This window comes from Oenanthe melanoleuca, chromosome 1 (assembly GCF_029582105.1).
Source record: "Oenanthe melanoleuca isolate GR-GAL-2019-014 chromosome 1, OMel1.0, whole genome shotgun sequence".
NCBI lineage: Eukaryota > Metazoa > Chordata > Aves > Passeriformes > Muscicapidae > Oenanthe > Oenanthe melanoleuca.
In genome coordinates, this window is record NC_079333.1 from 81,910,727 (window position 1) to 81,930,821 (window position 20,095).

Genomic DNA, 20,095 nt, shown 5'->3' on the forward strand with positions numbered 1-20,095 from the left:
CGTAATTCAGCTTCAAGAACTGAACAACCAAGACCCTCTTTGGCTATTATTATTACCTTTATGCTTTTTTTTTTATTATATCATACCAAGCCTCAGGCACTTACTTAAGCACTAATCATTATTAAAGTTATATGCTGAGTTCAGGCATAAGCTCCATCAGTTCCAAAGCTATACTGAACATTTCTCATCTCTTTGTTGTCTAACAACCTTTCATAGGTGACACATGTCAGACCAGGTACCATTCTGTGATAGGTCTGGGCTCATGTCATACCCATTAGTCAGTCATGTCCTCACATACCTCATCCATCTACTGTAAGCAATTAATCACATAAAACCTGTGTTCCTTCTGGATTTTGCAAATCATCATCATCTCATCTATCAGCCATATGGCCACTAGATTGCTGTTGAGAAAGTTAATCTTTCTGCTTTTCAAGTCTGTACAACTGACATATATTTGAGCTGGAGTTCTCTGTATCGTGACACTTCTAGCCTAATGTCCCAGGTCTTATGATCATGGACAATTCATTAATTTAACCTGCATGGCAAAATCATTAAACTCTACCATAGAAGAGTAATTTGTTCCTCACTACTCAAATTAAATGAATTTTCCATTTTTTAAAAACTTCTAGGTTTCAGCAAAACAAATATTTTTGGGTTTGAATTGTTAATCTCAAAGTAACATGCAGGATGGAGGTGCAACCAAGAGGACAGTTCAGTAATAGTTCTAATGTTCATTCAAGACAGAATATGCATAAAGCAGACATGAAAGTAAAGACTTGAAGCAAATCTATGAGATTACTACTTGAAAATAAATTTAAATTTACAGTACAAACAGTCTCAACTTCCCTTTTCACCCCTGTCCATGGCAGGGGGGTTAGAACTAGGTGATCTCCAGGGTCCCCTGCAACCCAGCCCATTCCCTGAGTCTGACTCTACCCAAGCCACACATTCCTGCAAACTCCTTGTATCAGCACTAGAGTATGTGTGGTCATATTACAAGCCTGATGAAGGAAGAGGTCCCAGGAAGGATGAAGGAAGATTAACCTAGAAAAAAGATCATCAGCTTAAAGTAACATGAAACCACAGACTCCAAGCAGGATTTGCACTGAGTTTGTAACGAGGCTATTCACGTGCAGAACTGAGTAAGTAACCTCCAACAACACACCGTGCTGGAATCCTGACAAGCCCATGCATTTCCACACAGCATGCACACATTAGAGGTGATTTTATATTTCCACAGCTTATTCAACACAATTAGAGCTCAGTGATGAGTCCTGCTAAGACACTTGTAAAAATACTGTTGGAACATTGGTTTCCTGAATTTTGTGCAACTGGATGCAGGAAAAAGGAGCACTTTCTAATGCATTTAAAGAGCATTAGAAAAGGGATCAATGTGAAGCAAGTCTCCTTTATGCATCTCCTAGATCAACAGGCAGCTGTGTAATTCTTAAGCTGATTGTGTTCACAAAGTGATCCTGTATGTTAAGACAAAACTGTGTATCGCCTATTAGAAATCTAGAAAGGGCTCATAAAACACTTTCTGATGGACTTTATTAATAGAGAAATTAATCCACAGCATCTAGATCTCCTTCTTTAAAAGGATGCAGTAGTCAACATTAGAATGAAAATAATTTTATTTCAATGTACATGAACAGAAATAAAATATAATTTTTTAAACTTAAAGAGATATATTGCTGGGCTGGCCCAATCACAAGTGTTCTCTATTAGAAGGCAGCAAGACTGGCTAGACCCACTTCACTGCTTTTTGGACCAACTGGATTCAAGGTACCACCTCAAAAGGGTCCTTCAGTACAAAGCAAACGATTTCTTTGAAAATGAAAAGAAAACTCATCAACTGTTCACCTAGCCAGGAATTTTACATTGTATCCAAGGAAGATCTCTCTTAAAAATTCTGTTCATAACTGAAGAACAGTACACAGTATGCAGCACTATATCTAAACTTAACAATCAAGGTTTCTCCCAAATACTTTCCTCTATTCTACTCTCTTGTACAAAGCATCTGCTATAAAATCCACACATTCACAACCACAGAATGATACAAATCCGTGAACAAGGCTGTTTTCAATATGCTTGTTGTTATGTGCTATTACCTGCTGTATCAGCTCTGACATGCAGCATTCGTAGATGGTAAAAAGGCATTTCTCTTATTTCAGAACTCACAGAAGTTATGACTGCTTTTACAACTTACAGTGCAATGCAGTTAATTTAGTCAATGGCATGATATGGCACCATAAGAGAAACAATTATTTGTTAAAATGCACAATTTCTTTACTAATAATTTTGTGGTGCTTTACTTGATAATGTAAATAATAATAAATTCAAAAAAGACAACTGGAAGAGGAACTCATAGAGAACAATCTTTTTTTAAAAAAATGCCTGTTACCTCCTTTAATAAAGAAAAACAGAAAAAAAACCCTTGTCAGATTCAATGAAAACAATAGGAAGTAGCTCCTCACACAGCACAGTTTAACTGTAGACTCCTTGCCATATGATGTAGATGCCTGGATACTATGAGGATTTAAAGAAATTTTTCTTCCATTATTTTAAGCAGCAAATGCTCTCAGATATGGTGTTCCCCAAGCCACAGATCGCTTAAAGTAGATTGTGGGGAAGCATTGCTGTCTGGACCCTGTTTTCATTCTTCCTTGTGCATCTCCTTTTAGCCACTGAGACCAGATCCTGGGCCAGAGGGACCTTTGGTCTGACTTCATACCGCTGTTTCTAAGTTACTTCAAAACATTTCATAAGCTTATACTTAAGACAAAGGGCTTAAGTTCATTTGCCATGTCGTTTAGTTACAAGGACTAAGATTTTCAAATTACAAATGACTTCCAAAAGAGGAAAAAAAATACTTAAGCTTTTTTCTGTTGTGACTCAGTTGTATAAAACTGTATAGAAAAATGAGAATTATGTGCAGATGCAATGAAAAGCAGTAAGCTTTATAAAAAACATTCTTAGAAATGTACTACGCATAAACAAAAGATGATTTACAAATATATTTAGTGGCTCTTCTAGTCATCGTCAGAATCTGAATCATATATCTTTCCTCTGATGGTCTTCTTGTCCAGCTTTGTAAAGCTTGTTCCATATTTCTTTTGACTTTGAAAAGGTGGGTCCATCAAGTTTCCACTACAGAAAAAGGGTTAAGACAAGTTGATTAAAGCCATATTCATACAGACAGTAAGCATCATCCCTAATGACCTAATTAGAATGTGTTTTTCCAGAAAAACATATTCTAAGAGAACACAATGCCCACCCTAAGCAGCACTGTGGTGTTGGTAGCATAGCACATCCTGGTCAAAATGGCCTGGATAACTGGAGTTAAGACAGGAGTGTAAAAATAAACAGCACCTGTGAGTGGAGCTGTAGAGAAAAACTGTTTGAAAAGGCTTTTCCTGCAAACTGATCATGCTAAAGACTATCTGTCAGATTAAACTCTAACCAGGGAATTACAGAGAGACTTTTCAAAACAGATGAGGAGCCATCAGTACAAAAGAAGCTAATGAGGACTTGGGAGTCATATTCTAGAGTCAAAACTGGGGTTTGCCAGAAGTCACCTTGTGCTGTCTCTGCCTAGGCCAGGCACAGCAGTTTTCACACAGAACTGCACATCTTCTACAGGACTGTGGGAGAACTTGCACCTCCGAGTGTCCCCATGATCCTGCAGGGGCTCTCTCACCAGCATTGTGCATCCATGGGAATGGACCTGTGTTCCCTGTTGGGGAACTGGTTTTCACATAAACCTGGAGCACCTGATTCTCTTCCAGAAAGGTTGCACAAGGAGGGGAATCCCCTCTGTGTGCTCACAAAAGGGTGTGCCCTGCTTTTGTTCTGGTGACCTGTGAGGGGTTTGCATCAAAGTGTCAGTGAGTGAGTGACCAATTACAACAATTACAACCTGCTGGGATTAGCTATAAAGAGATGCTTACAAATCTGTAGTTCTTTACAAAATGTTAACACTATTTTGATGATATTTATCTTAAATATACAGTTCATTCATTGTGATTTAATTACTACATACATCAACATACCACCTGAATCTGATTTTGGGCAAATAATCTGACCTGAACAGTTTTTCCCCTAAATAAAGTATACCCTTTTACCATCTGCTATCCCACAGGTTGAAGAACTATTCCTAAGCTCTCTCTATTCCTATGCCCTTTTCAGGAACTCCAGAGAGTGGGATGTTACTTTCAGAGCAGCGTGGAAATGTGGCTCGTGTTGCAAAGGCAGGGTCTGCCAAAATGAATGAAGAACAAAATCGCCCCACTCCATTAGGAGCTAAGAACAAATACACAGTGCTAGCAGATCAAGTAGTAGTAAAATTATGTCATAAGCCAATGTATCAATGTTTAGCAAATTCACTGGTGCTTGATACTACTCCAGTGAAAGATTTTTCCCATAAAAGGCTGTTGCTGCCTAAAATATGCACCCAAGCTGTCTCTGCATACTTGCTTTTAACTGAACTGGGAAATACCAGTTGTTTTAAAATTATAAATTTCAGTCATTTCACCCAAAGTTCAACAGCTACTAAGCCAAATTGAGTAGTAATTTCTTTGGCTTTAAGATACTTCTTGCCAAAATTTTACCTCATTAGACATTTAAATAAATTTAGTTAATGAAATTTAAAATTTAAAAAACACTAAAGACATTCAAAGCAATAGAGCAAAATTAACCTAAAAAGAAAGATGACATTTGAGCTGCATTGGAAAGGAAAGCAGAATTTTGGTAAATAATTCTCCTGTAAAGTTAGGCTATTGAGGTGACACATATGTTCTACTGCCTTTTGTTCTGTAGTCATTAATAAGGTATTTATGATGATTATATTGTACTGTTACTCAATTTATTTACACTTATTCAAATTATTTTCCATTTTTAGTACTGTTCGTTGAAGAAAAAGGTATATACATGTATGTAATACTGACTTAGATGAAGTTTAAAGATGACTAAGTTTTCTCTGAAGTGGATTAAAAATGCTCAGACTTTACTGCATTGCAACTGTGACATGAAGCATCTATAGATGCTATAGGATTACATTAGATGCACGACTCTGAAGCCATATCAGAGCATCACTGCTACTCCATACACCTCATGACAAGAACTGGGTTCATTTTTATTACTCTACAAAAAGGGCAACTCAACACTCATTAAATGTCTCAATACTCTGCCAAAGAGATTCTCCTCCTTCCCTTGAAGAAGCACACAGATTAAATAACTAGATTAAACTTTTACATGTCCTTTTTAGTGTACAACACACTGAAGTTACCACCTTTCAAATTCTCCTGTCTGTAAGCTCATTCTCTTTGTACTTATCTGAAAATAAAAGAATCACAAAACACTTAATTACCTGTAATTAATTACATCTGCACAGCCTAATCTCCATTCTAAGGTTTCTGTAGTGAAGTCATCAGTGTTACCGAGGTCAGTAAAGCCCACGACGTAGTCTTGTGTTTTTCCATCTTTTATTAGTGCTAGAGTGGGAATTACTTTGATGCGCAGTCTCTCGCACAAGAAAGGAGATTTTTCAGCATTTAATTTCAAGAATTTTGTCTCAATATGCTTTTTTGCCAATACAGTCAAATGTTTGTCCATTATTTGGCACCTGTGGAAAAATTAACCCAAAATATATGAAGTGTTGGAATGAATAAGCTGACGAATATGCATTTGATAGAAAGTTTAAAAGGAGCAGTAAAGAGCTAGTTCTAGCATGTTAATACTTAGACATGACTGTAATTGAACATTTAGTTTCAAGAGAAACTATGTTTCAGAGGTAGCTGGATTTAATGACTAATAGTGGAACAGCCTGGAGCATGTGTACTGTACAATTATACCACCCGTCTCTAATTTCTTCCTAATTACTCTCCATATACCTGGAAACCTTGGTCTCATTTCTTGAGGCCTGTACTTAATGATGACATTCTATTGTTCCAGCTCTAGCTTCACTGCCTGTCAACTGGAAAAATTTTTCTATATAAGATTTCTTCAGAGAAGTACTCTCAACCTGTTACAGTGTTTTGGATTTTTGCAGTCACTACCTTCACAGCTGAGATGCAGTAACTCAGTGTAAGTGAAAAAAAAAGTGATTTGCACAGGCTGCTTTGCACAGTAGTGCTAAAGACAAAAATACTTCACTTCTCTGTTGCCATGGAATAGGACTGAGTATACAATTACTGTTTCTCAGCTATGGGACAGTGACATGAACTGCTCAAAATACTTGTCAGATCACAGAGATTTGTGGACTTGTCACCTGCAATCTCAGCTTTCTGGATAGTCTTCTCTAAGCAGTCTGGCTTAGCTGCATGAACTCGGTGATGTGACAGAGTCACATCTGTAATGTGACTGTCCTTAAACCCGAGAGAAGAGCTGAACAGACCAAAAAACTGGACTGGCAAAGATGAAAGCAACTTGATACGGTGGTTGGTAAACCCAGGATATGAGCTTCAACCTGCTTGCCAGCATGACACACTTTACATAGCACTTGCTCAAAAGTTCCTTCTCCTGTCTGAGCTTACAGACTTTGCTGATTCAAGAAACAAGAACCTAAACCTTTACTTTATTTGCAGTGACAGCCTTTCACCCTCTTGAGTAAAAACTAGCCAAACGGAACTGCTTTAATCACTTAGGAAATGTAGGACACAGATACCTCACTGCAAAATCCAGCCTTGACCTCTTTCAATTTCTCACATGGAGGCTGTTTCAGTTTATATTCTATAAGCTAGGGAGAACATAACACCTTTGGGGGGAAAAAAACTCCAAAGAACCAAAACCAGGACAACTGGCTTCTCCTTCAATAAACCACTCTACTTTGCAACTGCATTTTAACATAACACATTGAGAGAGATCCAGTGAGGAGCAGCCTACAGCCCAGAACTTCTGAAATTCTTCCAAGGAAGTGGGACATTTTAGTTTGGGTTCCTATTCTGAGTCAGCACATATTCTCAGATTTAGATGTCTCACACTCTAAGAAAAGTGACAGAATCACAAAGGCACAGGAACAAGGGGAAAGCAGTTGCAACTGATCCTTTCAAAGTAAAAAGGTTAAATTCTCAATATGCCTAGACAAGATTGTAGTTGTATTTTTTTTCTGTTTGCGAGAACCACTCAGAATATCTCTATCTGGAATAACCAAAGGCATCTTTTTGAAATGCTGCTCTTGTATGATCTACATTTACAGACCTGGCTGCCTCAAACTAAATCAATAATGAAACACAGCAGTCTCTCAAATATTGTCAAAGAGGTTATACACCTATGTTCTAATCAACTATGTAGTAGAGTATTAACTGCTGGCAAATCATGTTCAGACTAACTGTAGTGGAAAAATACATTTAAAAAAACCAAATGTCTTAAAAATTAACTGAGATTTATAATGAAGCAATGTGTGAACACATCTAAAAATGCCTGTTTATGAGTGGGATTTGAAAGAACAAAAAAACGCATCTGTTTTTGTAGACATCTTTAAACAAAAGGTTTCTTCAGCACAGCTTATTTACTATACCTGAACGTTGTATCTCTATAGAAATGGCAAACCACATTTTTACTTTCTTTGACTTCTTGGAAAAAGTCTCTCTCGCTTGGGATTTCTCTATATTCTCCATGTCCTTTTGAAAGCCACTCCTTTCGGAAAACATAAAAGCAAATAATTAGTATGGAGGTTGTTAGTCTATCTGTTGTGCAAACTCTACAGCTTTTAGAAAATATCCATTTTGGAAGAGGGGCCTGCAGTGAAAACCCATCTCATACAGTAGTGGAGAAACAAGTTACTTCCTCCCCTTTAGTTTTATTTTGAAAATACATAGATAAGGCCACCTTCCTTATTTGGCAATACAAATCTTGTACAGAACTGCATAAAATTCTGCAATGCAGCCTCTCAGTAAGACAAGACAGTTCAAAGAAAGTTCTTGGCATTTGAAAATTTTTTGTACACTTAAAGAACCCATCACAAATATAGTCAAGTAATTACATGAGTTAAAGAAATTGGATTTTTTACTCTATTAAAAAAAATCAGTAAGAAAAAAGCCTACTAACTCATCTGCAATAGATGATGTTTTCCTATCAAATATACACTGAAGGGATTAACATGAACCAGGCTCACAGAAAATCATTCAGGCTCACAGAAAATCATTCAGAAAACACATGTGCACTATTAGTCATAGCACTGATGGAGAACAGAATGCCAAATTTAGAGGTAAATTATTTAGAGGTAACTAAAATTTAGAGGTAACTTCAAAAACTGTCTGATTAAGCATGCAGAGATAGTTTCCAAAGAGCTGATCTTCCACATTTTGGACAAACATACTTAGGAAAAAAACCACAGCCTCTACATTACTAAAAGTGAATTGCAGTGTATTAAACAAAAAAAGATTAATCTAAATTATTAGACGTAGTGCAGTATGACAAAATTTGACAAAAAAACTTCATTTTCCAATGAGAGGGAAAAATTAGACAAATTACTGCTCTTAATCTGCAGTTTTGTCTTACAAAGGTGAAAGAAAAGGGTTTCCAACCAAACCAAAGATATCCTGTAAGCTAAATAAGGATAGAACAAAGAAACTCCTGAATATTGTGTACATTAAAAATTCATGGAAGTATGAGCATATGAAGAAGTCACCATGATGCAAATCAAGAACTCACTGATCCATCAACAGTGATTATGCATTAATTCCCCTCTCCACAGATTTATTCTGGAATAGTGTGACAGCACACTCCTTTTACTGAGCAGTATCCTACCTCACATTTGCATTTGAAAGTGTGTGAGAACAGTGACTTAAGACCAAATGACATGAAAAAGTTTTTGCATGATGTCTATCACATGTTCACATCCAAGGACATCTAACTGTTACAACTTCTGAAAAAGGAAACACCAGAATCAAATATAAACTGAACTTCTGAAGACAATCGAGTAGTGTGCCCCTTTCTCTACTTCCATGTTTACAGAACCAAAGCTGCTGACACTGCCTGTCCTCCAGCATCCCAGCCATGACAATCACTGCACTCCCACGGCAAAGCCTGGCATCTGTTTTTAAGGACTCCATCAGCCAGGCATCTCCTTTCAGCCAAGTCATTTCTCCCCCACCACAATCAATTTCTTGTTTAGGTTAGCTCAAATGGAATAGGCTGAGAAACCTACAGTTTCCCTACTTATAATTCAGGTCTCACACCACGTTACCAAAATTATGGTGTAAACTATTGTTCAAAAAGAGCTCTGAAGGAGCATAAAGACCACCTCATTTGACATGAGGTGTCAGGTCCCAAGGGAGATTCCTTCCTGTAAGAGGAAATGAGCAGTCGTACCAAGACAACCTTGGCTTAGGAGAAGTGCAACAAATGATTCCAGCCTAGGAACAAGGAAAAGTCCTGTTTCACCCTTCTACAAAATACCTTAACAAGAGGGCACATATCACATGCTGTAAGTAACAATCCAGAAGCTTCAGAAGAAAGACTTCAAAAGGAGCCTAAAGCCTTATGGTTAGGTTGCCTACAGGACTTATGCTTCCAGACAGCAATGTTCAGTGAACACAGACACACTCAAATCTCTGTATGAGATTCCTTATCCTATCCTTATTATGACAATCACAGAGGTGCTTCTTTCCTCCTGTTAAAAAACACAAAGCATGCACATGTGGACAGACACTTACTTTCCTGGATAATTTAAAATTAATAAGTATAGAAAGGAGAGAAAGAGGGAAAAATTCACAAAAACAACCAAACAATCTCAAAACACTTAGTTCACATATACAATTTCCCAAGGGTTTCCAAAAAAGTCTGTTACACTCACACATCAAGAGTCTATACTACAGAGTCTATACTACAGAAATTACTTGTTTCTGCTGCTGGCTCTTTCTTAGGGCCTCAAGCCTCCTCTGTTTAAGGTGTTCCAATTCATCTTCATCCATTTGGTCCAGCTTCTGTATTTCAGCATCCAGATGTTCTTCCACAACCTTGGCTGACTGAAGTATTTCATTCTCCAAAACTTTTTGAAGGATATCAACAGGGGTATCAGCAGCCATCTTTAGCTGGAAAGTGGTCTCTTCAGAGCTGTGGAAACAGTGATACAAGGAATTAACATTTACGCAAACTCTTAATTAAAACTCTGATCTCTCTTTGCTTGCAGTTCACACTATAGAAAAACAAAGGGCTCTGCTATTTGAAGACAGAAGTAGTTAGCAGATAGTTCTTTTCTTAACTGCAACCCACTTTGGAATATATTCATGATGAACACAGATGGCAAATATACAAGTGAAGTCCTATTATTTCAGCCACAAAGGCAGCTACTGAAAGTGCACAGGAACCTGAAACTACTTGTTAACATAAAGAAGAAAAATTCATCAGTTCCAAAAGGATGCTCATCCTGAGCCAGATGTACTAACTTTAACAAATATTCTGAAACAAGAAGATTCAGTTGGAAAGGTCCAAGCTGCTGGGAGGAGATATAAGATGCCTCAGAACAAGTCTAAGCAATGCTCAGTATGTAAGTTTATGCCAGTAGTTTAAATGCAATTACTTTAAGCTCATCAGGCACATTAACATATTTAAATCTGAGTTAACACTCCTCTGCTCAGCTACAAGAAAGACAAGGTGCTCAACAGCAAATGCTCTAGGCCAATACACTGCTTTAATTAGTTCCAGAAAATTGCTATTGCAAACAGCACCCTATGGCAGCCAGCAAGAGGATTTAAAAGCCACTACCTAATTGCTGTGTGAAGAAACACAGCGAAAATAATTTTCTGTAAAGTTCTCCCTGCCCAAACACACCAAAACACACAAAACCAGAGTGCATGAAGAGTTGTGACTACACAATTGACTGCTATCCCCAATAAACTTACACTGCAGAAAATTACCAGTGTAGTGACTGACAGTGCACAGTCACCCTACTCGTACTCTCAACCTGCTGACCACAGGATCTGACAGTGCTGAATTTGGGTTCCAGGGTACTCTTGGCTGTATGTCAAAGCAGGCGAACTGCCAGCGTCACTCACCGGCTCTGTGAACACCTTGCACACACAGGCCAGAGAAGCATTCTGAGTAAGGACGGGGAAAGCACCCAGATCGCGGCGGCAGCAGTGCCCGGCCCGCTGCCACACGTGTCACTGCCACACTCGCTCTGCCGCCCCAACCCCCGCCAGTCCCCACTGCAATCCGAGGTGCCCAGCGGTGTCCCGGCTCCCAAGCCGCGGAACCCCGCGTGCCAAGCGGCCTTTCCTGCACAGCCGGGAGCCTCGGCACCACCAGCGCGGACGCGGCTCCGCCGCCTGGCCGGGAAGGGGCGCGGGGGTCCCGGACCGGGGGGCGGCACACGGCAGGGGCACTGCGCAGGCGCCAAGTGCCTCTCTCCGGGAGTCGCTACACACAACGCCACAGACAATCCACCCACCCGGCTCAGGATGAGCTTTCCGGGGCGCCGCGCCGCCCCGCCCGCCCTGCCCCGGGCGCGGTGCTGGCGGTGTCGCCGCTCGCGGCCGCAACGCGCTCCCGGTCCCGGCACCCGCCACTCACCCTCCGCTTCCTCGCGCGCCGGCCGCGCCCCTCCGCCGCTATCGCGAGAGTTAGCGCGGGGCGGACCGCGCGCGCGTGGAACTGCCCCCGGCGCGCTGATTGGCCGGGAAAACGGACGCGCGCCCCCCGACGCGCTGACTTGGCCGCGGGCCCGGGAGCGCGCCCCGCAGGCGCGCGTGCGCGCGTGTGTGTAGGCCGCACCTGCGGGCGGGAGCCGCCGGCTCGGAGCCTGCCCGGGGTGGCTGCCCCACCCTGCGCTACGCCGCAGCTCCGCCCCGAGCGTCCCCAGCCGTCCCCGCCTCCGCCAGCACCCGCCTGCCGGGGCGCTTCGATTCCCTCTCCCACCGCGCCTGCGAGGGGCGGGGTAGGGCACGCCCCCTGCTTCCAACTCACTTTCGGTCGCGTAGGCGGCTCAGGCGGCTGTGGCGGGGATGGTGGCAGCGCCTGCTTCTGCCGCTGTCTCTGGGGGACTCCTGCTCGGGCGTGAGGCCGAGGCCCCGGAGCGATGGCGTGAGGTGAGTCCCGCTGCGGGAGCCGTGCCGCCCCGGCGGGCTCGCCGAGAACCGGGCTGTGCTGCAGCAGCTGCGGCTCGCCGTTCTTTGCTTCTTGCGGTGAGTGCTGATATCCGCTGATATAAGTAACGGGATATTAAAGCTTGTTTTTTTTTTTTTTTAAAAAAAGCAAACCAACAACAATAAAAAAATCCCAACACACGTGTTCTGCTTTCTTCTTTCCTGGAAATGTTGCTCGCCGGTACCGAAATGCGCTGACGGAGAAGGCGCGGTGGGAAGATAAACTCGGCCTTATCTTACGTGCAGTCGGCTGGGAGCCTGGGTGGGACGCACTGATAAGGAGCTGCAGCTGTATAAAGGCAGAGGGAAGTAAGAAGCCACGGTGCTAGGGAGCGGAGCAGTATGGAGGTGGTGATCCTGAGGCTGAAAGGTGCGGAGAACAGCGAGCCTTGCTCTGTCGGCCAAAGGAGTTACGGCGGCAGGGTGATGACAACAACAGCAGCTCTCAAAGCCTGTTAAATAAATACATGAAACGATGTCTGTGCTGCCTGTGAGCGTTGTTATTTCTGGTCCATCTTGCTTTGCTCCGGAGGAAGGTGAGGTCGCACCTGAGAGCCGCTCCGCCCCAATGCATGGTGCTTGCCACCTCGCTTCCACTCTGTCTCTGAACGTCGGCCACCTCCCCCTGCCCCGCAGGGCTTTCCTGTGAGTGTGCGCTCCCTGGGCTCCTTGGAGAGGAGTGGGAGGGAAAACTTTCTACCCTGAGAAAATCTGGCAAAGGGGAAGGAATTACCATAGTTTAAACGTCTCCCATTCCTGGAGCTCCATTAGGTCACTGCAATGAACCCAGTGCTGCCTCCTAGGCCCCCGTGTTAGGAAGAAGGCCAATCACCCCAGGGTAGATGGAACAGTTCTGGTTACACTTCCTTTACAAGGTAGGCGAAGAGGTGCTGGGCATGACAGACGAGCAGAGCCCAGTGAAGGGCTGGGGGAGATGTCCTGGGCATGTCCAATGCCAAAATTACCTTCTGGTCACTGCACTGCTGCCCTGCTCCTCCATAAAAACTTTCCTCTTAGTCTCTCCATTCCCCCGCTTTGGCTTAGCTGTCCCATTTACCTCCAGATAAACCTTTTCAAACGTGTTTATTTTGTCTATCAGTCAGGTTTCATGGCCAAACGGGCCACAATCCTGACAGGAATCTTGGGGCCCCTGGGAAGGCAGGAGAGCTGGGGGGAATCTACAGACTGGGGGCATCATTTAGATATTTCCCGGGGCTGCCTGAGGACCAGGAGGGTAGCTATAAGATTCGAGGCGTCACTCAGACATTTTCCGGGGGCTGCCGACGTCCAAACAGAGGCGAACAAAGCCGGTTTCACGAAGCCGGCCGGTCTCTGGGCCCGTTCCCCCTCCGGCCGGCAGGAGGCGCTGGCGCGGGGGGGCGGGGCCGGGGGCGGGGCAGGCGCGTGCGCGGCGTGCGGCGGTGCCATATGCGCGGGGCGGCGCGCGGGGCGGCGCGCGGTCAGCGGTGAGGGGTCGCGCGCGCCGGTGCCGCCGCCATGGGCAAGAAGCAGAAGAACCGCAGCGAGGAGAGGTGAGCGAGACAGGAAAAACCCCCTCCCACTCCCCCGTCCCGCCGTAGGGACCCCCGCACCGGGCCGCCCGCGGCGGCGTGACACGGCCCACACGGCGCTGAGTCAGGCGCCGGGCCCGGCCGGGACTCGCGGCCTCATCGCAGGCGGGGCGCGCCAGGCCCGGCTCGGCCCGGCCCGGCCGTGCGTGTGTTTGTCCGTGGAGGTGCTGGCGGCTCGATTTCCAGCTGAAAAATAGCTGCTTAGTGCAATTGAAGTGATTAAAATGTGGCTTTCTTAATTATTTTTTATCTCTTGCTGGGCGTTAGTGCTATAGATCGTGCTGTGACTCTGATATCTGCATGTTTCTTGCAGATGGTGGGTATTTTAGTGGTTGGACGATAAGAGAGTCGCCTCTGTCGTTATATTCATATAGTCGTGGACAATGCCCTATCTGAACTTTTTTGTGTGAGAGAGTTTCCTATGAAGGCAGCTGTATTAACCATATGGAATGCTGACCAAATGACATTGTGTCTCTCCTACACAAGCAGGAGAGAATGTATTTTTACTTATCACTATAAAGTAATAATTCAAAGAAAAAATCGGTTTAAAGAGTGTTTTTAGTTTTTAATAGTGACAGGTAGTTAAATGAAAACTGATGTCTTGAAACGTGTATGAACTAGTAACTACAGCATTTTTCCCTTGAGCCATTAAGTGTTTCTCTGGAATTTCTCCCCATGACAGCTGTATCACAAAATACTCTTCAATCTCTGAGAATTTATTACTTAGGCGTGTATTGATGCTTATGTAAGGCTGTTATTCTATCAGATCAGGTTATAAACTGTTTCATCGGTCCTTTCTGGGTAATGAGTATTTTCTCAGTGAGTTTTTTTTCCTCATCTGGTTGTTTTTCCTGATGCTTTTTGGCATGCCATGTGTGTTGGTTTTTACTGTCATTATCAACTTGTTTCACGGTCTGTATTTCTCAGGAATATTTTGAGAGCAGCTCTGGTGAGGAGGTGAGTTGAGTGTGACTTGAGAAAGAAGAGGGAAGGGTTGGATATTTGTGCGAAGACATAGTGCCTGTCTTTGTACGCAGTGTGGTAGATGCCAGATGTGTGGAAAAACCTTTGGGTACTGAAACTCTGTTTCTTGGGGCTGTTTCATGGGTAGTGGTTGGTGTGCAGGAAACAGTTGGAGTCTTGGTGCCTTCTGGATACTTTGTTTTCTCTGCATATCTCTGCACATATTTCTCTGTGTAAATTACTGAGCACAGGCCTCTCTGGTGTGCTACACACAAAATGTCATTTGTGTTTAAACATGGAAGCATACCTTAAAGAAAAGGTCAAGAATTTTTTGTTAGAATAGTTGAAATCTTGAAAGCCTGATTATTATTACATCAGATCTCAATGCTGCAAAAAAGAAAGGACAATAGCGCAATTACTGTAGTCGTGCTCCCTGTTGCCAAGTCCTAAGGTCAGTGGTTTCATCCTGGTGGTGATGGTGAGCTGCTGCAGAGAGCTGTCAGCATCAGGTGTCCTTCACCGGGTGCATGTGATTGCTCATGGTTGTGGTTTCACCTTCCTCACTCTAGGATCCACTTGAGATCGTTCTTGTATGCTTGTTAATGTAACTTTGCTCATCACTGGTTATTCCGTGAAGCTTTGTGGCTGGCTACCTCCATTGGTTAGCTCCACAGTACATCCAAATAAGAGAAAGATACTGTATTAAATACTATTTATTTCTTGTTTGTTCCCCCTAAAACAAATTTTCTTTAGGTCTGCATTTCTTTTAGCCAGCATCTCTCGAGTTGTGGGGCGTCCTGTGTCTGTAGGAGCAAGTCTGTAGAAGCCATCTCTGTTTATCCCATATGCCTGTGCCTTGCTGTGTCTTGTCTCTTCCCTTCTCAAGGCCACTGCTCCCATACCAGGCCTGTATTTCTCTACACTACATTATTGTTGTGGACTTGTGAATATCTCATTCTGTGCTGTCACTGATTCTATATGAAACTGTGGTTGCAGCAGGTCAAGTAAACAAAAGTAGAACCAATTAGGCATAGGCACCTGATTAATTAGAGAAATTGCTGTCACAGCTAAATCAAGGAACAGTTGCAGGCAGGTCAGAAGTTCAGCCAAAGTAAGCCTTGACAGGCTTTAGTTCCTGGGTTTAGTTTAGGGTCTTGCAAATGCAGTACAGAGCTTAGGAATTGCTCCCAGCAGTGACAGTGCAGTCACAGGGCTACACAGTAGTATGGCAGGGAGAGGGATGATGTGAAAGAAGAATATAAACAAGAATGTGGTTGAGAAAAGAGGACAGGATGGTTACACTGTCTGTGTTTTATAGCAGGGGGTTTGAGGGATAGATGTGAGGATGGACCTGGAGGGCCAGTGATGTTATGTAACAAGTGTTACCTGCAGAAGTAACTTTCACTTTCTGGTAGTCTTGGTTCTAGGTGACATTCTTGTGAATATCAAGTTCCCCTGAGAGAGAGGGTGCACTGTGTATTTGCATCTCTGGCTTGAATCTGAAGTTCCAAAATCCCCCATCAGTCTCCCCTCTATTTCTGGTAAAGTGAGAGAGGAATGGCACTGTGTGATTAAAGGCTTCCAGTTGGATTTGCTTGCTGCATCTTCAGTTCTGTGCCATATAGTGCCGTGCTATTTATTCCTCCTTTTCCTCTCTTTTTTTCTCCAACTGTTATATTACAGGAACAATCCCTTATATCCTTTTTGGCTGCAGCTCCTGAAGTATGTGGCACAACTTGTAGTGCAGAGGGAGCATGTGGGAAGATGCAGGTGGTTATGTTTATGCTGTGAATATTTGTTTGAGAATTGATGTGGTGACAGGAGGGATATTTTCTGCTTGACACACTGGGAAAAATTATGTAAAGTACAAGTAATCTTTGCTCTGCTTTTCTCCCCTCAGCCCCATAGCTTTGACTTCTGTAGTGGAGTTTCCTTCTCCCCTGTTTCTGCTGAGTAGGGTAGTGATCATACCAGTGGATATTGATGTGTGCAGAGAAATGAGGCTGAGGATGAATTTTGTCCCTATGTACTTATACCCTGTTTCTATAACAAGACCCTGAGTGAGATGATAGCTGTGATGAGCAGGAAAAAAATGAAAAATGCAAGACTGTGGCCTGTTACGAATACAGATTGCTACCTGAACACTACAAATCTGTTCATACTATACTAGCACCTCTGTTTTGCCCTTCTGGAGCTCTTTTGGTGACTCTTGCTGCCTGATTGCTGTGCATCTGCCAGCAAAATTTATCTAGAGTGGTCAGATACATGGTCACTTTGTGGTGTGTTAGGTATGTTTGTGCTTTGTAAAGGTGGAGAGTATCTTGGGTCAAAATAGCTGCTAAGCTATAGGGAAGCGCTTTAATTGTTTCCTCTTTGGAATCTTTCTGTTTGTGGTGATCACTCATTTTCAAATGAAATTTCATAGCAAGTATTTAAATGAAAATATGAGATCTTGAGTTTTCAGGCTTTCCTAATTGAAGAGCAGGTACTCGGATGTATAGTCTAGCTCCTTTTGGGAGGAGTGTTGTGCTTTGGTTCTTTGATATGGTTGTAATGGCAGAAGGTATGTCAAGGTTCTATCCTACTGTCTTTGGAATTTTGTTAGGAAATTTTTTTTAATGTTTGTGGAGAGAGGCTGTTATGAATCTGCTTTGAATCTGAGTTCAAATTGCTGCTGTAGACTTCCTAGTGAGTGTGCTATGTACTCTGTGTAACAGATTATTCCTTGCCTAGAATATGGATCTTTCCTTTTGAAGGTGTTAGCTTTTAATGTTTTTTTTTCCTCTTGTCCCAGCTTTGTCACCTTCTTTTTCTCTTAATAGGTTTCCTTAGCTTCTAGTAGGCAGTATTTAGCTGTGTTTATTCTTCTGCCCTTTAATAATGTGACTTGTTGCCTAGGCATTCCACTCTGATCATTCATGCTTATTGCTTTAGAAATTACAGGTGCTAGCTGTGATTCTGCAACCAAGAGTGAACACTGCTGCTAAAATAAGACTTACAGTGCTATTACTGATGCTGTGTATTGCTTTTTGTCTGGTATTGTCTACTAGTCAGTATGTTTGGTTCCTTTTCTATTAGTGTGTTAAGTAAGATCTTCTCAATATTGTGTAGGAAAGTTCTGTGAAGGCTAGAGCATAGTTTGGAAACATTCTGTACACCAAAGTGTCATTGTAAGTTATCTGCTTCTCAAAATATTTCCACAAGCAAAACTTTCTGCAGCTTCATCAAGGAGGATAGCTGATAAACCCTTGAAATCCCTGTTTTTCCAATCTCATTGGGCAGATGAAAGATTTTATACTGAAAGATGGAGTAAAATAATGCAAAATAAATTTGCCATTACAGAAATTTGTTGTCCTGTTCTATGCAAATGTATATTTCTGTTTTCCCCAAACCTATAGTTTTTAACACAGGCATTTCCTATATACTTATATATTTCATATATATATTTGCTGGATTTTATTTTAAAGCAAAGCACCATTGTAAAAAGTCTGTAAGGGTCATGAAATATCTGTGGTAAGGGCAGCATAAACAAAAAACCACTGCACTACACTAGAGAGATTGTAAAAAGCAGCTTTTCTTGTGGAAATCTTTATTCTTTTCATTATCTTCATGATGGCATCAAATCTCATGTGTAACTACTGTTCATGAAAAGTATGAAAATAGTAGATTGCAAGCCATCAGGAATTGCAGAATCTGTTGTTTCAGTTCTCTGAAGACTTCTGATAGCCTGAAATATGTTTCTTTAAATACAGGTGAAGTATTGGTTTTAATTATAGCTAATGTAGGTGGGCATAATTTGATCTTCAGTATTACGGGCAATGTAAAGTATAGTTCTGAAGTTGTTTTAAATTGTGTTTTTGTGATATATTTTGATTTTATACACTGAGATGTGTAGGATATGGAAGTTGTGAAACATGATGCTAATTTCTGTTGTCTTTGCACTTTTCTTAAAGAAAAACAAACCCAAAAGTGCTTGTTCAGGGAAGACTGAATGCTAATTTTTTACTTAGTGTTTCCCATTCCATGCTTTTAGTCATCTTTTCTCTTGAGATGTAAACACATAAACTGAACCTTGAAGAGCTGCTTTATTCCAGAGAGCCATGTTGCCATATCCTAGCCACAACAGATGCTTTTGATCTTGAAGTTTTGGTATATCTTTATTTAAATGAGAATTTTAGGTTGTGGAATTGTGGTGTGTTTTTTTTCCCTTTAATGATTTTTTTTTCTTCTTTTTTGGTTGATTGTTTATTTGGTTTGGTGTTTTTTTCTTTTTTGATTTTTTTCTTTTTTAAATTCAGGTTATATAAAAGAGACTTCTTATTTTTCTGGAATCTGTTTGGGTTAAAGGTGTAGTTCTCTATCTTTTTTTTTTTTCAGAATGTTTTGCTTAGCTGATAGTTATGCTACTCTTTTTCCCCAGCTAAACTTGAAAGAGAAGGCATGACTCTTTAATATTAGTGATGGAATCATTGTCTTGGGAGCCTGAATGAAGAGCAATTACCCTTTTAGTCAGATTTTACTTCCTTGCTCTCTCTTGTAATTAGGTAGCTTCACCAGCTTCCTTCATCTGTGAAAAATCACAAAGGTATAGTTCTATGTAAAACTCGGTTCAGCTGAGCTGCTGGACATTTCAAACCCTGTACTGTTACTCTTGCTGTCCCCAGCTGCCAGCTGTACCTGCTTCCATTGCGGTGCATTCAATGCTTATGGGCCCACAGTACAAATCAGGTGTGTTCTCATCTGCTGCCCAGAAAGGTAGACCAAAAGGACTTGAGGCCACAGGATTGCCTGAGCTGGTAAGAGGGGAAAATGTGGCTGAGAATGAGCAAGGAAGTAAATTCTTCCCTCCCCTACACCCTAGTTTGAGGAAGAGGCAAGAGGAGGGTGCCCTATTTCTGGGACTGTGATTTCATTTTTATTCTTAAAGCACTCTCAGCAGCAGTGGTGGGTTGCATAGCTGGTGCTTATCTGGGCACTCCATTTTTTGGGCTGAGAAAGGAGCACAGTTCATTCTTTCCTGAATTTCAAACTGCCTCAGTAATATGTACGTTAAGTGTTTTCAGTGGAAGAAAAAACAAAACCAAAAGAAGAAGCTTATGGTGTTAATGTACTTTGATAGGCCAAAATGAGAAAAAGGCCAGGGCTTTGTTTTCATGTTTTGAATAGCTTTGCTGAGCCAGCAGATGCCTGCATTTTTCATTTCATAACCCACTTAAAGAACAAATTGATGATGCGGGGTTTTGAACAATTAAATTGTTACTTCCAAAGTGGCTTATGTTTTGGCACAGTTTAAACCAGTTGCTCTAGAAGAACTTGAACTGGCATTCTGTTTTACATACAGTCTTAATACTGCAGGTGAAAACAACTACAAGGATGTCATTCAGCATTGGTAACTTGCTGGTTTTGGATAATCTTGTATTTAGAAATGCATCTTGCTACTGGGCTTACTGCTCACATACCTGGCGGATGGGTAAG

The 20,095-nt window shown here is 42.0% G+C and overlaps 2 protein-coding genes across 4 annotated transcripts in view; one reads left to right on the forward strand and one right to left on the reverse strand.

Annotated features, from left to right (window-relative positions):
- Nucleotides 1-1,616: 1,616 nt before the first annotated feature.
- Nucleotides 1,617-11,990, reverse strand: TXNDC9 (thioredoxin domain containing 9). 3 transcript variants are annotated; one of them, XM_056493939.1, is made up of 5 exons: nt 11,908-11,990; nt 9,840-10,056; nt 7,517-7,635; nt 5,369-5,623; nt 1,617-3,150 (listed from the first exon to the last, which is right to left on the reverse strand). In XM_056493939.1, exons 2-5 carry the CDS (start codon nt 10,026-10,028, stop codon nt 3,033-3,035), a joined length of 681 nt encoding a protein of 226 aa, XP_056349914.1. In that variant the 5' UTR covers nt 10,029-10,056; nt 11,908-11,990; the 3' UTR covers nt 1,617-3,032. The 3 variants fall into 3 exon arrangements, with proteins under 3 accessions (XP_056349914.1, XP_056349983.1, XP_056349829.1); XM_056494008.1 differs by lacking the exon at nt 11,908-11,990 and adding an exon at nt 11,515-11,632; XM_056493854.1 differs by lacking the exon at nt 11,908-11,990 and adding an exon at nt 10,998-11,492.
- The window catches only part of EIF5B (eukaryotic translation initiation factor 5B), a 37,690-nt gene continuing 29,245 nt past the window's right edge, over nt 11,651-20,095 (forward strand). Inside the window, exons 1-2 of the mRNA XM_056493733.1 lie at nt 11,651-12,029; nt 12,196-13,618. Of these exons, the coding sequence (XP_056349708.1) occupies nt 13,584-13,618 (35 nt within the window). The 5' untranslated portion in view covers nt 11,651-12,029; nt 12,196-13,583. The remainder of the gene's footprint in view (nt 12,030-12,195; nt 13,619-20,095) is intronic.